The sequence below is a fragment of the Gossypium hirsutum genome, chromosome D12 (genome assembly GCF_007990345.1).
Source record: "Gossypium hirsutum isolate 1008001.06 chromosome D12, Gossypium_hirsutum_v2.1, whole genome shotgun sequence".
Taxonomy (NCBI): Eukaryota; Viridiplantae; Streptophyta; class Magnoliopsida; order Malvales; family Malvaceae; genus Gossypium; species Gossypium hirsutum.
Window position 1 is genome coordinate 35,962,624 of NC_053448.1, and position 16,265 is coordinate 35,978,888.

Below are 16,265 nucleotides of genomic sequence, written 5' to 3' on the forward strand. Positions count from 1 at the left end.
CGTAAAAGAATCAAAGTAAGCATCTGATACAAATACTTAGAAAGATTATTATATCGTCTACAATTCCAATTGAAAAGATGACTAGTCTTGACTATCGGAGCAGTTGACTCCACAAGTAGAGACATAGATGTATTCATTGGTAGAATGATACTTTGGACTAGACCCAAGATGAATTAATTCTAAATCTATTTGTGAATTAATTCACTTGTGACGTTCATGGTGTGATTTACCTAAATCCTAAGTTAGTCACTGACCATGCATATGTAACTCATGTACTTTGATATAAGTGAAGGCTTATGCTCTAAAGATGATCGAGTCGATAGCTAGTATGTTAGGTACATGACTTGTGTCTAGCATTAATTTAGTAGCAATAGTGGAATTCATATCTCCATTAAAGAGTTAATTATATCCTCTCATTCTCATTGTGTGAATTGATAAATATGAAACGTGGCCACGGGTTGTTTGTTATTGAACGAGCAATTTATCACAGTCATTTGTTGACAGTGATCATATTGATCATTAAGAAGACACAATTGTGAGAATGAGATAATATAGGATTGTATTGAGTGAAATGATTTAGCTCAAAGGAATCAATGATATCATATGAGGGTAACAAACACATGACAAGGTAATTGGGCAAAGCAGTTGTATGAATTGCTTTCGTAAAGAGTATACAATAAGAATTTTTCAATCATGGTACTTCTTGTGGACTGACTCCATGATTAAGTAATTACGAATTATCAGAACGATGCTTTTAGACTTAATTGCAATTACTAGAGCCTAATTGTATATGTTCGATTGGTCCCTCTGTTAGCTCAACAAATGCTCGATCGGACTACATTTGAATTAGAAAAAAATTCTACGACTTTCAAAATAATTAATTGAGTCGATTTGTTTGATGTGGAATTGAATTTGGCGATTGTAAGAATTATTCAACTAGAGAATTTGTTTAAAGAATTTTCTTGAAAAACTAATTTGGAAAATCATAGTGATTTTTGGGAAAATTAATTTTTATCCAGTAAAGTTAAATTAATCAAATTAATTAAAATTAATATGATTTTTAAAATTAATTTTCAAGTCAGACAATTGACCTAATGGGTAATTGAACTTGAAAATTGGACCTGAAATCGTAAATAGGGCTCGAGAGCCCAAAACCGAGACTAAGATCCAAAAATTGATCGAACTAGGTATGGTATATGAAATCAAGTTGACGGTCCAACCGGTGGCTAAATTGGATCAACTAGGCCATCACTAGCTCTGACCAAACCGGCAAAAACTAAACCAGTTTAAGGTGCCAGTGTAACATCCCAAAAATTAGGGTTTAGTAGAATCGGGTTTGTGAATAAAGGGAAAGAGTGGTCATGTCCTAATTGTTGAGATTATCTATGCGCTTTTAGGAAATAATTGAGGTATTGGTTTGTTTGCTAAGTGTTAGTGAAACGTTCCTTGAAATTAAAGTTCAAATCCCTTCATCCGAATCTTTTCTCTTGCAAAATAATTAAATTTTGCAAAATCCCTTGTCTTTTTTTGTGTGTGTCATCCATACCCTTGTAAACCTAGGTATAAATATTATTTTTAACAAGTTTAGTCAGCCTTTAATCATATTTTTCCCTACCCTAGCCGTTCACCCTCTTCCTCTCCTCTTTTCTCTTCAATTTTCTTTTTTTCTTCCTTTGTGTGCTGCCGCCCAAGCTACCAAGATTTACCATCAATTTCTCTTCTTTTTCCAATGGGTTATTGTACCATTATTTTCCTATTCTTTCTGTCATTTTATCATAAAATTTCTAGCCTTAAATCTAAAATTTTAGCACTCAAGATCTGTCTCCATTGATGCCCCAAAAGAACTCCATTGCTGCCCTTTCACCTAACTTGTGTAAGTTCTTGTTTTCTTTCAATTTCTTGATGAATCTTTTAAGTTAAGAACCTAAATTCCCAAATTTGGAATTTGGGGGATGTTTAAAGATTTAATGGATAATTTTCCAGCTTTTTAATCAATTCCAAAAGTGGTTTTAGATTAGCCCCAAAATTGGCCACCGCGGGAGGTGGTGTGTATGCCTATAGGCAATAAAATGGGCTATACTTTTTTTTATTTATTTACCATATTTTTCCAGCATGATTTTGGGTTCTTGAACCCGTCCGAAATATCATTTAATCACATGTTAATTAGGGAAAATATTTTTTGATCAATAGACAATTCGGACCTGACAATTTGGGAAGCGTAAGTGTGGGTAATCGTAAACTAGTTTGTTGTTTCGACATAAATTTTGGGAAAAAGGTTATGGATTGATTAAATGAATGATTTTAATCAAGAATAGCTACTGGTTTTCCAGTATTCAAATGTGTTAGGTGCTGATCCGAATGCTCTAAATCAACAGTAAAGCTGAAAGACGTTCATGAGTACAATTCGCATCAAAACAGTGTAAGAAATCTAACTAGTTTGGATTCGGAAAATTGATGTAGTTTCGAAGAATGGATTGAACCCATAATTTTGTGTTTAGGGGCTGTTTAAGAGGTGTATTAATTAAGTTCTACAATGATTTAATTTAATTTAGGTTTGTTTTAATGTTTATTAAAGAAATCGCAAGATTCGTTAGTGTGCTGCGAAGGAGCGTAAATAAGTTGTGGGTCATAAACTCAATAACTTAATTGGTAATGATAATTATTATGATTTAATTGGTGATTTAGTTTGTTGATCGTGCTTAATTAGTTAAGTAATTAATTTGTAAGTGGTCGAATCAGGTATGTTTCGAGCCCTAACTATTTGACATGGTAGTAATATTGCTAGTTTGACTGAATGATTGACGTTCTCATGAATGTTTGGTGAATTTTATGTATGATTTGTTGTATGTATACTATGTTTATGAATGAAGATAAGGATTATGCATGATATATTCGTACAAGTGATTTGTTATGTTATGTTCGAAAGATTGTTATACATGCACATAAAGGAAAGTATTTGATAATTGAGGGCATATGTTGAAAATGCCAATAAAATATGAAAGTATTGATTTATGGCTATGTATGCATGTGCATTGGGGCTGGTTATTTTTGTGGTTGACGGAAGAGTTTCGTGGAGTATGGCGGCATATTAAGTCCACATTTATACATAGTAAGTGCGTTGCGCTTGGAGTATTGAGGGGATGGGTGATTTTATCGCATTATTCAGCAGATTTTTTTTTGCATTTATGTTATATAGTGGTTTCTACCACATCAAGCTTTGCTCGCAAAAGTTAGAGTTTGGCAAACGGGTTCTGGGAAACTCGTGGTGTGTAGCAGGTGTTTTAGATAGGATCTTTTTTTTTGTATTGCATCATGCTCACGACATACTCGAATGTTATTGATTTATGATACACATTTTATTGTATGGTATTGAATGGTATCGAAATTAATGATTGTTACTCGAATGAATGATGACCTATGCTCACACATCGTTTGACATCGATTTGATAATGACTATGTAATTGTATGAAATTTCAATGATGGTTCTGTGTTTGTCTGTTAATGCTAATATGTTTCACTATATTTGATATTTATGTTCATTTAAATAACTGCTCGACTCACACTGAGCTTTCATAAGCTCACCCCCATAGTGTTTAACTTTTCAGGTAAACCTCAAAACTAGGACTGGACTCGGCATTTGGAGAATCACCTTGGACATCGGACTATTTTTAATATATATTATTAAGTCTATATTGGTTTTGGGTTTGTAATTTTAAATTATTTCTGGTTTGTGGCTTGGTAACTTTTTATTTGGGGATTTTTGCATGCATGGATTACTCAATCATAATAACCAGAAAACACATGATATCTGGTTTAAGTAAAATTTGACATTGTTCCATAATTTATGTTCATTGCAAAGAAACCGTTTTTGAAAAAACAAATCAATAAGGCAACTAGATTTCCAAAATGACATAAATAATGGTTTTTCTGTTGCGTTAGCTAACATCAAATTTTTACAAACTAAAGCGATGAACAAACGATTTTTCTAAAATAACATTGTCAATAATAAAATGAATCTTAAGTACAGATGACTTAATAAATGAATGTTTTTTTTTACAAACCCAATAGTACAACTACGAGTTTTCTCTAAAATGAGTTTATTGAAGGTCTTCAAAAGTAACATAAGTTAGATTAGCCATTTCGATGACTAATGTAGCCTTCTCAATCTAGCCATAAACGTCTAGGCCGGGTTTGGGAGATCACAACTGGCAGCTGTGGCGGTGGCACTCCCGTGGCCGGCATATGGCCGACGGCGGTGGGTCTTCAGTGGTTGAGCAACGGAAGAATTGCACTCCTACTATGACTCTACTAGAGAATTTGATTTCAAAGTAACTATTCAAAAAATAATTTTATTTTAATAGATTAATATTTAATTTAATTTAATGTTTATCTTATACATAAATATTCTATTAATTTAATAAGATTTAATGTGAAATTTAATCTAATATTTATCTTGATAAGTATTATATTAATTTAATATTAAAGTGATTAAGTTTAATCATAGTTGAACTCTCTAAACTTTTCCTATATAAAGAGAGTATTGGATCATTATTTTTCATACACTTGAATTCAAGAGAAAGTTGTAGAGAGAATTCTCTAAAGAGATTATTTCAAAAAATTTCTAGAGATATTTTTCGTATTTACAACTTGGCTCAAAATTTTAGAGAAATTGTGAAATTACCCCACTGGTAATTTTTGTAAAAATTTTTCTAATTCGAAGTGAGCCCACACTCGGCAAACGTGAGCTTGAAGATAACAAAGAAGACTACTCGATCAAAGCATTCATCTTAAACGAATCGAAAGGGTACAAATTTGATTAAGTGTTTATTACTTTAGGTATCACAACCAAGTTCTTATTTTTGAAAAACAAAATTAAAAATCTAGTTTTTCCCTAAATTTATTTTCCCCTATGTTTTTCAAACTCGATTTTCCAATAGTTATTTCATCCCCAACAGCTCTATTCGTGTCTCCAACAACCACTACGATTGGAAATCAATTATGGGGTATAAATACCAGCTTTCAAAGGTCCTACCTCAACAAAAGGGATTATCAAGCTTAAAGATAAATAAAAAAACAACATTGTGCTTACAATTCTCAACAATTTTCTTTAAATACTTGAGAACTTTCATTATTTTTATTCAGCTCAAATGTTTCTCTTTGTAATTGAGCTTAATTTGCAAATATTCTGATATTGTAAGAGTTATTTCCTTGTTTGCTTATTTGTATCTCTTTGAGAGGGTTTGCGTCTTAAGGTTAGGGTAGAAACCTTAATGGAGTTTGTAAGGTTAAACATTGTCCTTAAAGATTGTCAAATTAGTAAATTTGGGAAAATCCTTAGTAGTGAAAAGTTAAGGTAGTGCAGTAGGCAATTGGGATCGAAGCACTCAAAATTCTTGTGTTCAATTTTTGTATCATTATTCTCTAGCATCCACAAAATATAAAAAAATCTATTCATCCGTTCTTGACAGTTTTAGTTTAATAATTTAAGCTAATAACAGGACAAGATAAATAACATTGAGTTCATTGTTTCTTATGAAAACTAATATTCTACTTCTTTCTTTCTTTCTTTAATTTTTCCCTTCCTAGTTTCTTTTCTTCACCATTGCGTCACTTGTGCACCATATACAAGGAGATTAAGCAATGAAAAATTTCCCCAATTTTTAGGGTTGGTATTCATTTATATTAAAGGACCATAGTGACTAAAATGATAGTTCTTTAGGCGCGCTACTCCAAAACAGGCTTTTAGCGGCTTTTTTTTGCTGCGTTTAGATAAAAAATGCCACTAAAGATAGATCATTAGCAGCGCTCTATGGAAAACGCCGCTGAAAATAAGAATTAGCGGCATTTTCCAAAAAGCGCCGCCAAGAACCTAAGCCCAACGACGCCGTTTACCGAGCTTTTGGGGATTTAGCGGCGTTTTTGGGAAAGCGCTGCTAAAAGACCTAAGCCCAACGGCGCCGTTTCCTGAGCTGTCGGGGATTTAGCGGCGTTTTTAAGAAAGCGCCGCTAAAGCTCAAGGATTTATCGGCATTTTTTGGAAAGCGCCGGTAAAAAACCTAAGCACAACTACGTCGTTTTCTCAGCTTTCGAGGATATAGCAGCGCTTTCAAGAAAGCGCCACTAATGTTCAGGGCTTTAGCGGCGTTTTTGAGAAAGCACCGCAAAAAAACCTAAGCCCAATGGCACCTTTTTCTGAGCTTTCGGGGATTTACCGGCGTTTGTACGAAAGCGCCGCTAATGCTCAGGTCTTTAGCGGCATTCTTGGAAAAGCGCCACAAAAAAAACTAAGCCCAACGGTGCCGTTTTCTGAGCTTTCGGGGATTAAGCGGCGTTTTTTAAAAAGCGCTGCAAAAAAACCTAAGCCCAACGGCACCGTTTTCTGAGCTTTCAGGGATTTAGTGGCCTTTTTATGAAAGCGCCGCTAATGATCAGGGCTTTTAGCGGTGTTTTTTGGGAAAGCGCCGCAAAAAAAAACTAAGCCCAACGGCACCGTTTTCGGTACTTTCGGGGATTTAGCGGCATTTTTTAGAAAACGCCTCTAATGCTCAAGGATTTAAAATAATTTAAAATATTCATTAAAAATGGAAAAATTAAAATACTATTATTTAAAATAATTTTAAAGTTTTTTGGATACATTACTGATTTTTTTATTTTATATATTAAATAATTTCCTATATAATCGTAAAAGAGATAGTATTAATTTTAAAATATTGAATTAATTATCACTATAGTATACGGTTTAGAGTTTAAGGAGTATGCTGAGGTATGGATTTAGGGTTTGGGATTTAAGGTTTATGGGTTAGGTGTTATGCTTTAGGGGTTAGGAGATTTAGGGATTAGGGGTTATGCTTTAGAGGTTAGGGGATTTAGGGGTTAGGGTTTCAACGTCGTAAAATGTTGAGCAAAATCCATCATTTTATTTTAGGTTTTAGGGTTTAAAATTTAAGATTTAATGTCTATGGTTTAGGGTTTAAGGTTTAGGGTTTAGGGTTTATGGTATAATATTTATTAATTTGGGTTAATTGTTTATCTGTTAGATTTTGAGTTTGGGGTTTAAGGTTTGAGTTAAGGGTTTTAGGGTTTAGTTTGGAAATTGAAGAACATTTGGATTCTACTGGGATTCATGCCATTTTGTACTACACCCATATTATATAATATAATAATATAAAATATATGTCTTGTACTACACTAACACTGGCCACACGAATTCCAAAAAATATGGTTTAGGATTACAGTTTGGGGTTTACAATTTAGATTTTAGAGTTTTAGGTTTGGGGTTTAGGATTTATGATTTAAGGTTTATGGTATATTGGTGGTCGAATTTTGGGGGTTGGTTGTTGGTTTTAGGGTTTAGGGTTTAAGGGTTTAGGGTTAGATTTTTTAGAATATAAATCTAAATAAGATAAATATAAAATATTATTTCAAAAAATATATATATCAAAATGGGTTAAATCCCATAAGCGTACATGAACAACGGTTTAATGTTCAATTGTATATATGAACTTTAATTTGATCTAAATCTTGTAAAATATTAACACAACTATTGATATAATTAACATTATTTTTCATTTATATATTGCATACATAAATATTTATATTTATTCAATATAAAAATATATTGATGTAAATTTTTTTTAGAACATGAATTTTTTTTTAAAATGCATTATTCTCCCTTTTTATTAATTAATAATTTCATTTTATAAATTTTGTTTTAATTTTGGATCAATTTGACTTCAATCTTGGAGGAAGGCATTAGTGGCGCTTCAGCAAAAACGCCGCTAAAGGTGATGTATTACCAGCATTTTATGAAGAAACGCTGCAAATTTCCTTTAAGCGTAATAGAGACGGTGCCTTTTTTTGTTTTCTTTTAGTGGCGCATTTTAAAAACGCCACTAAAGGTGATGTATTATCGGCGTTTTATGAAGAAACGCCGCAAATTTCCTTTAAGTGTAACAGAGATGGTGTCGTTTTTTGTTTTCTTTTAGTGGCGCCTTTTAAAAATGCCGCTAAAGGTGATGTATTACCGGCGTTTAATGAAGAAACGCCGCAAATTTCCTTTAAGTGTAATAGAGACAGTGCCGTTTTTTGTTTTCTTTTAGTGGCGCATTTTAAAAACGCCGCTAAAGGTGATGTATTACCGGCGTTTTATGAAGAAATGCCACAAATTTCCTTTAAGTGTAACAGAGACGGTGCCGTTTTTATGTTTTCTTTTAGTGGCGCATTTTAAAAATGCTGCTAAAGGTGATGTATTACCGGCGTTTTACGAAGAAGCGCCGCAAATTTCCTTTAAGTGTAACAAAGACGGTGACATTTTTTTGTTTTCTTTTAGTGGCGCATTTAAAAAACGCCGCAAATATTTATTTCGAGTTGTGGAAACGGCACCGTTTTGTCCATGTTATTAGTGGCGTTTTTACTCTAAGCGTCACAAGTTTTAGTTTAATGTGTGTTAAACGGCTGCGTTTGTACTGATATTAGTGGCGCTTATTTATAAGCGCCACAAATGATTTCATTTTCATAAGAAAATGTCGTCGTTTTTTTCCCATACATTATATCGAAACTTAAACGCCAACTTAAACGTGACTTATCCCTCAAAATTCCATCCTCCCCCAAATCCCTAAAATTTCCTCTAATCCACATTTCCCCAAACCCGACCTCTTGCAACGTTGCCGTTTCCTCTGGCGCATCACCGTCTCCGTCCGTTGGTCTCCTCTGCCCCATACATTTTTCCAAAACTTAAACCCCAACTATCGTGACTTATCCCCCAAAATCCCATTCTCCCCCAAGTCCCCAAAATTTCCCCTAATCCATATTTCCCCAAACCCGACCTCTTGCGACGTTGCCGTTTCCTCTGGCGCATCACCGTCTCCGTCCGTCGGTCTCCTCTGCCGTAACAATCGGTAAGTTTTCGTGATAGCCTCTGCTGCAACAATCTCCGTCCTTACTTGGGCTTAAGTTATTTTTTTCCTCTACAATACAGAATCAGGCAATGTCATGAAGGTTGATATTGTACCTAGTTCTCTTCAGTCATGCATCCGTATGTATTGTGCATTAGTTTCTAACGGTTTTTTTCAGTTGCATTTACATGGCAGTAATTAAATGGCTTTTGATGAAAATCATAACCAAAGTATTTTAATCGGTATTTTACAGTGTTAATTATTTATTTTAGCAATGCAAATAATTATACTAAATATTAAATATCAATGTTAAACACTGCAAAGGGATTAAAATTGGAATTTAACCTAAAATTGCCATGTGAATTCAGTGTTGTTAAAATTTAGCCAGAATAAGCTTAGAATTAGGTTGGACAGATAGCAATGGAATGGAGGTAGGTATAGTTCTTAACCAACTTATTTTATGAGTGTTTTAACCAACCTATAAAATATGAGTGTTTTGACCATTGTTATGTAATGACAAAGCTGAGTTTATAGGTAATGGCTTATGATTACTTCTGAGTTAGCTATCGACATTAAACATAAATTTTAAAAAATACATAGACAAAGATAACATAATTATAACATGAAGCTATTTTGACCAATTTATTTATATTTTTAGGTGAAAGCCCATCAAATATTGAAAACTTGACCACTCTCGAAGCTGCGGTTAGATTCTAATAACAAGTTATCAGGTATAATATCATTTTCTTCTTTTTGTTCTTACATTATGGAATATCGTTTTTCATAACTTGTATAATTTGAGCATCATTTTATGATAAATTTGAGCTTTTCTTTATGATAAAAGTTGCAAATTGAGGGGATGTGGTTTTTAAAAAAACATGAACCTTTAGGCAAATGGTTAAGAAAAAAAGAAGAGCTAGTTTTAAAAAAAAGATGAGCCTTGTTTGTTGATAGCAGTAGCCATTGCTAGTGGTTCATTGTAAAATATGAGTATTTTGAGCATTGTTATGTAATGACAAAGCTGAGCTTAATTTAATACATAATTTACATAACTCACATAACTTACAAAAGTCACATACATACATAACTTAATAAATGGTACATATTATATCATAACTCACATTACATAACTTATTAATGTTTATATATAGTTTTAATATATGTATATATTTAAAATTTATTTATTAATGTTTTTAATATTGACACATTACATAACTTACATAATACATAACTTAAATAAATACATAACTTACATAATACATAACTTACATAATAACTTACATAGCTTATATAACTTACATAACTTACATATCTTTTATAATATATGCATAACTTATATAATTTACTTAATACATAACTTACATAATAATTTACATAGCTTATATAACTTACATAACTTATATAACTTACATAATTTACTAAATACATAATCAACATATATTATATCTTAACTTACATAATAACTTACATAGCTTATATAACTTACATAATACATAACCTACATAACTTATATAACTTACATAATACATAACTTACATTGAGAAAAATATTAACTTACATAATAACTTTCATAGCTTAGTTATACTTATCCCTAAATCCTAAACTCGTGCAATTTTTTACCAACATCAGACTTAAAGAATTAAGAAATGGACCGGTCTTGGATGAATTTGTCAAGGGTAAGCAACAGTTATCGGAATGGAGTACAAACTATTTTATATGTGTTGTTATTGTTGTAATTAGTTATTAAGTTTTCAACTATTTTATGTGTATTGCAGATAAAATGCCTAGAAGAAAAATTCCAAGGGGAAGCATTGTTCAAAATGATCCAAACTCGACAGAAACAAATAGTACAGAACAACAGACAGTAATTGGATCTTCGAATGTTCTGATTACACCTAAGGATCCTACAGAAGTTCAAAGTAATTTTACATTTAATTTACATGCGTGTTGACTTATAATTGATTTATTTTTCAAATTCTTATATTATAATATACCATTTGCAGCTGAAAATGGTGGGACGCGTAGAGGTCGAGGACGTACGCTACTTAGAGATTTATACGATTTAGATCTAGTCGAGGGTGTCAAGGTATGCAGAAACAGTTTTGGTCAGCCTGTTGGATCAAAAGCTCGACTTTTAGCAGGATACATGGGCATTTTAGCACGAAATGCGAATATGTTGCCTATCAACTACGAGTCATGGCATCAAATGCCCGATAGCAACAAAAACCAAGCCCTCGATAATATTAAGGTATCAAAATGTTAATGTCATCTGTAATACTTGGGAAATAGTTTCATTTATATTTACTTTATTAACTTGTGTTTTTTGTAGGCGAGGTTTGCTTTAGAGGTCTCGGATGCTTATGTAAAGAAGGCATTGGGAAAAAGATGGAGAGAGCATAAAAGTGCTTTGAAAAAAATATTATTATAAGACAAAAACAAACCTCGATGAGAAATTGCAAAATGTCCCGCCGGGTATGCTGAGGTACCAATGGGAAGATGCGGTTAGATTTTGGCATTCGAAGAAAGGCGAGGTATGACGTACTTCCAAACTATTGTAATTATTTTGGTTTATAGTATTTACTATTTACGTACTAAAAATTTGATAACGTAGGATCGTGAACGAGTTGGAAAAAGCAGCAAGCAGAAACAAAAATTCACTCACACAGCCGGGTCGAGAAGTTTTGCATGTGTAGTTGAGGCGGATGTATTTTTAATTTTTTAATATTGTCAAATATGTATAACTTTCCATTAAATAATATTTTTACTACTATATTGTAGGAACTATCGTCCGGTCAAAAAGTTGGACGCCTTCAACTTTTTGAAATTACACATAGGAAGAAAGATGGATCTGCTATGACTCCTGAAGCTGGTGAAATTATGGTACGTTTACTTAATACGATTTGACTTGTTTTAGTTATTTATAGTGTTTATTTTCTAATGGTTTAATTCATTGCTTGTAATGCGACTATTGTTATGTTGCATTTGTTTTTTTAATCTATATTGCGTTCCTAACTATGTGATTTATTTATTAGGAAAAACTAAAGGATAAAAAGCCGGAGTACGAAGCGATTGTTTCTAGTGATAGTTTTGTTCATCCTGAAGACATTGATAACCAGATTATTACTGAAGTTTTGGGTCCTGAAAGGTATGGTCGGGTTCGATTTCAAGGATCTTTTGTTAGCCCAACCCAATATTTTGGATCCAGCTCCCAGCAATACATGGCTTTGGGGAGTCAGGCTCAAGCTGAAGTTCAGAGGTTAAAAGACCAGATGACTCAGATGCAAGCGACCACAGTTGAGGTTCAAAGGAAATATGAAGAACTTCAGCTACAACTTAAAGCAGCGGCGACAGCGAGAGAAGCAGAGGCTGCAGCGAGAGAAGCAGAGGTTCAAAAGAAATATGAAGAACTCCAGCTACAACTTAAAGCAGATGCGGCATCGAGAGAAGCAGAGCAGAGCAGAAAGTACGACGAACTCCAATAGCAGCTTCAGAGTATGATGAAGATGTTTCAGCAGTCGCAACTTCCGCCGTCATAGTGTATTGCATAAATATTTTTATCATTTTAACTTTTAACATTTTTTTAAAAATAATATGAATTCACTTTTATTTATTGATATTAATATTATTTTATTCGTTTAATTTGAAATATTATATAAATTTATTACTTTTGGCTGGTTTAGATCTGGCTGCTTTTGATTTGTTGCTACAGGAGGGCTGAAAAAATGGAAAATTTTATTTTACAAAAATCTCAAAATTAATGGCGTTTTTTATAAAAGCGTCGCTAAAAGGCGTGTTCTATAATGGTGTTTGTGAAGAAAGCGCCACTAAAGAACATTTCTTTTAGCGGCATTCGTGAAGAAAGCGTCGCTAAAGATCATGTTCTTTAGCGGCGTTTTTCTTCTAGCGCCGCTAAAGAACATGATCTTTAGCGGCGTTTTTCTTCTAGCGCCGCTAAAGAACATGATCTTTAGCGGCGTCTTTATTTTAAGCGCCACTAAAGAACATGATCTTTAGCGGCGTTTTTCTTCTAGTGCCACTAAAGAACATGATCTTTAGCGGCGTCTTTATTTTAAGCGCCGCTAAAGAACATGATCTTTAGCGGCTTTTTTTTAAGCGCCGCTAAAGAACATGACCTTTAGCGGCGTCTATTTTCGTAAACGCTGCAAACGTTAGCGACGTTGTCATTAGCGGCATTTTTTGAGGCGCTTGTAGAAGCGCCGCAAACACCTTTAGTGGCGCTAAAAAGCGCCGCTAAAGACCTAAAAAAACACCGCTAAAAACCTGTTTTGGTGTAGTGGCGTATGTATGATAATGAACTGGAAATTACATAATTAGGTGGAAAATTAAAATTTTAGTGATAAATTAACATATAATTGTTATATCTCATTTTAATGGGAGTGATCAAAATATTCAAATTATATTAGGAGAGTATTTATTTTACAAACATATTTTAGTTACCTAAAATGAAAATCTGTAAAAATTAAATCACCAACCTGAATAATTTACTCATTGCATTATAGTACTTTTTCTTAATCATTTCTATAACCCTTTCTTTCATTACAATTTTTTTCTATTGTGTGCCTAGAAGGTCAAAGCTTAAAACATTAGTTTTGTTTTTTTTTTTGTTTTTACTTTGCTTTTATCTTCATTGTTCCATCTTCTCTCCATCTCGTCAACAGCACTCTCTCTCCAACAGTAGCGTTCCCTCTCTCTTCTTCATTTGTTTTCGTTTCTTTTCATTTAAAAATATTTTGAAAACGAGAATCATGAGCCACTACTTTAGCTATTAACCGCTATACTAACCGCTATACCAATTATTGCAGTCACTACTATAGTGATTTAAATTCACAGCGGTTTTTCTTCTTATAGCGGTGGCGGTAACTCTACCGCTAAATAATGACAGCTATACTGCTATTTTTCATTACTTAAATAATTAACATATAGTGTTTATCCAATAATATCATTATCGATACAATATTATTTTATGTTTATATATTGTATATCTAAATAATTATATTTATTCAATATAAATATAAATTGATGTATTTATTTAAATATATATAATTCAATAAAAATAATTTTTTAACATATATATTAAACCACAATCAAAATTTTATAAATATAATTATATAATATCAAAATTTATATATCAAATTACATATTGAATCAAAATTAATATATAATTTTAATATTTATCCTTACAACCTTCCAGAGAGGAAATAATCTAAAATAGTTTTCTTTATTAATGAGCACAATGAGATTATATAAAACCGATCATCAAGAAAATGGCAGGTGAACATAGATCGATCAACAGCATCATCATTATGAATTGCGTCCTAAAGTCAAGGAAAAATAAAAGAAGCTAAATCGTGAAGATCATGTAAATTATTTATTCATCATCCTGCAGCAACTTGAGGAGCAGTTCTTGGCAACCATCCGCCACCGTATCCTGGAGGAATCCCATTGCATTTGTATAGTGAAGGTTGGAAATGGCACCATTGCTGCGGGTCAGAATAGCAGTGGCCTTATTACGTCTAGGGTCCACAATTCTGCAGCTGGGAATGGGGCTGCTAACAAGTGTTGCGTAGCAAATTTGGTCTTCGTGGTCATCTTCAACCACAATGTTATATGTTCCAGTTTCGTCCGTTTCTGCCCCGATGCTGTATTTCAGCTTCAATGTAGGCCTATCAAAGCACTTGATTTCGACCCTTGCACCTGAAAACAAAATAAAAAGACCCAAGAAAGCTATGATGTGAGACAAAGATTGAAGAAAAAAACATAATCGATGGTGAAAGATAATTAATTTAATGATGATACCGTGGATGTAAGAGCATTTAGATGTTTCAAAACCAGCACGGCAGGCATCACAGTAAACTCTGCCAACGATTTGGAAAGCTTTATTGTTTGCATTAACGAGCACGGGGAGGACACAGATAGCAAGCAACAAGAACAACTTAGTAGCCATTGCTTTGATTTGAGAGATGAAAGAGGCGCTACGAAAATGGGTTACTCAAAGAGGGGGAACGAGAGTAATATTTTATAAGGGGTATATGCGCGGGCTTGTTCATGTGTAGAGAAAATATAGTAATAGTTTACTTCGGGGACTCTGAAGACGGTCACATGCTGAAACATATTGAATGATTCGGGTCTTGCGGCATTTTGTTCTCAAATTTTGCATTAATTGGAGGCGTCGGGATCAGATCCAAGTTCCCAAATCCTTCGTTTGCGCCATATGGATTCTGCAAAGAATAATTTATCGCACGGCTTTTCACAACCAATTAATGTATGAAATTTAAGATCCCCGAAGCATTTACCAGCAACAATAGTGATTAATTATTAGAAAAAGAAAGAAAGAAAACAAGTAGTGACTAGTTACGATAATATACGCAAATATACGTATTATGTATGAAAATTTTAACAAAATGTTCCTTACTTATTACTATATATGTGATACAGTGATTACGAAAATATACGTAGAATACACTACGTTTAATAAGCATAAAAAATAATGTAATAAATATGAAAAGTTACATTCTTAAACGTGTACAACCTAATATATAACTTAATACGAAGTAAGGTCTGCACGTCATTATTTCACATTGATCCTAGACGTTAAGCTACTTTAGACTCTATCCTATACCTCGAGTAAGTTTGGAATTACAAGTCAAACTGATATAAATTCAGTTGAGAAGCTTAACAATTTTTTTGATATACATAAATCACTAGATTGTATTATAAGGGTTTTTTTACTTTTAAATGTTTTATATAATATTTCTTTAAAAAAAAGCCCTTAAGAAAAAGTAAAAAAAATCAATTAGACCCCTTTTCCGTTAACGATTTTTGTTTTTGATTACGATGATCATTAAAATCAACTGTTTGATCAATCAAAATGCGCTATGTGACAACTTCTAATTTAATATTTTATTTTTCTAATAAAAAACCATAAACTATTATAGAAAATCATAAAAAAATTAAAAATGTTAAATTAACTTATAAAATTTAGTACAATTATAAAAAATTATAAAAATATATAAAAATGAATAAATAAAGCTTATAAAAAATCCTAAAAATCCTAAAATATTTAAAAATTATATAAACTTATAAAAAATAGAAAAATTAGGAAAAAATCATAAAAAATATAAATATTATCAAAACTTATAACAAAAAATAAAAATATTTAAATTATTTTTTATAAAAAAGTCTTTTATTGGTTCCACTTTTTGAAAATTAAACCCTTAAAATCAATATAACATGTGTTATTAAACAAATTGTTGGATAGCGAAATTTTAGTTTTATAGTATCAAATAGTACTAAAAACATTATAACATGTAGTACTTAGCACATAGTTTTCAACTTTTCAAGGTTCAAACT

The 16,265-nt window shown here is 32.4% G+C and overlaps 1 protein-coding gene across 1 annotated transcript; it reads right to left on the reverse strand.

Annotated features, from left to right (window-relative positions):
• Positions 1–14,114: 14,114 nt before the first annotated feature.
• LOC107947463 (protein DOWNSTREAM OF FLC) lies at positions 14,115–15,120 on the reverse strand. Its single transcript, XM_016882110.2, has 2 exons — positions 14,712–15,120; positions 14,115–14,609 (listed from the first exon to the last, which is right to left on the reverse strand). The coding sequence occupies exons 1-2, from the start codon at positions 14,857–14,859 to the stop codon at positions 14,284–14,286; spliced, it is 474 nt and encodes a 157-aa protein (XP_016737599.1). The 5' UTR covers positions 14,860–15,120; the 3' UTR covers positions 14,115–14,283.
• Positions 15,121–16,265: the final 1,145 nt, after the last annotated feature.

Bases quoted from the DNA above. Each gene is read 5' to 3' on its own strand.
- LOC107947463 (XM_016882110.2), bottom strand. From the start codon at position 14,859: ATGGCTACTAAGTTGTTCTTGTTGCTTGCTATCTGTGTCCTCCCCGTG. The intron at 14,610-14,711 runs GTATCATCATTA...TTTTGTTTTCAG, and splicing joins TAAATGCTCTTACATCCACG to GTGCAAGGGTCGAAATCAAG.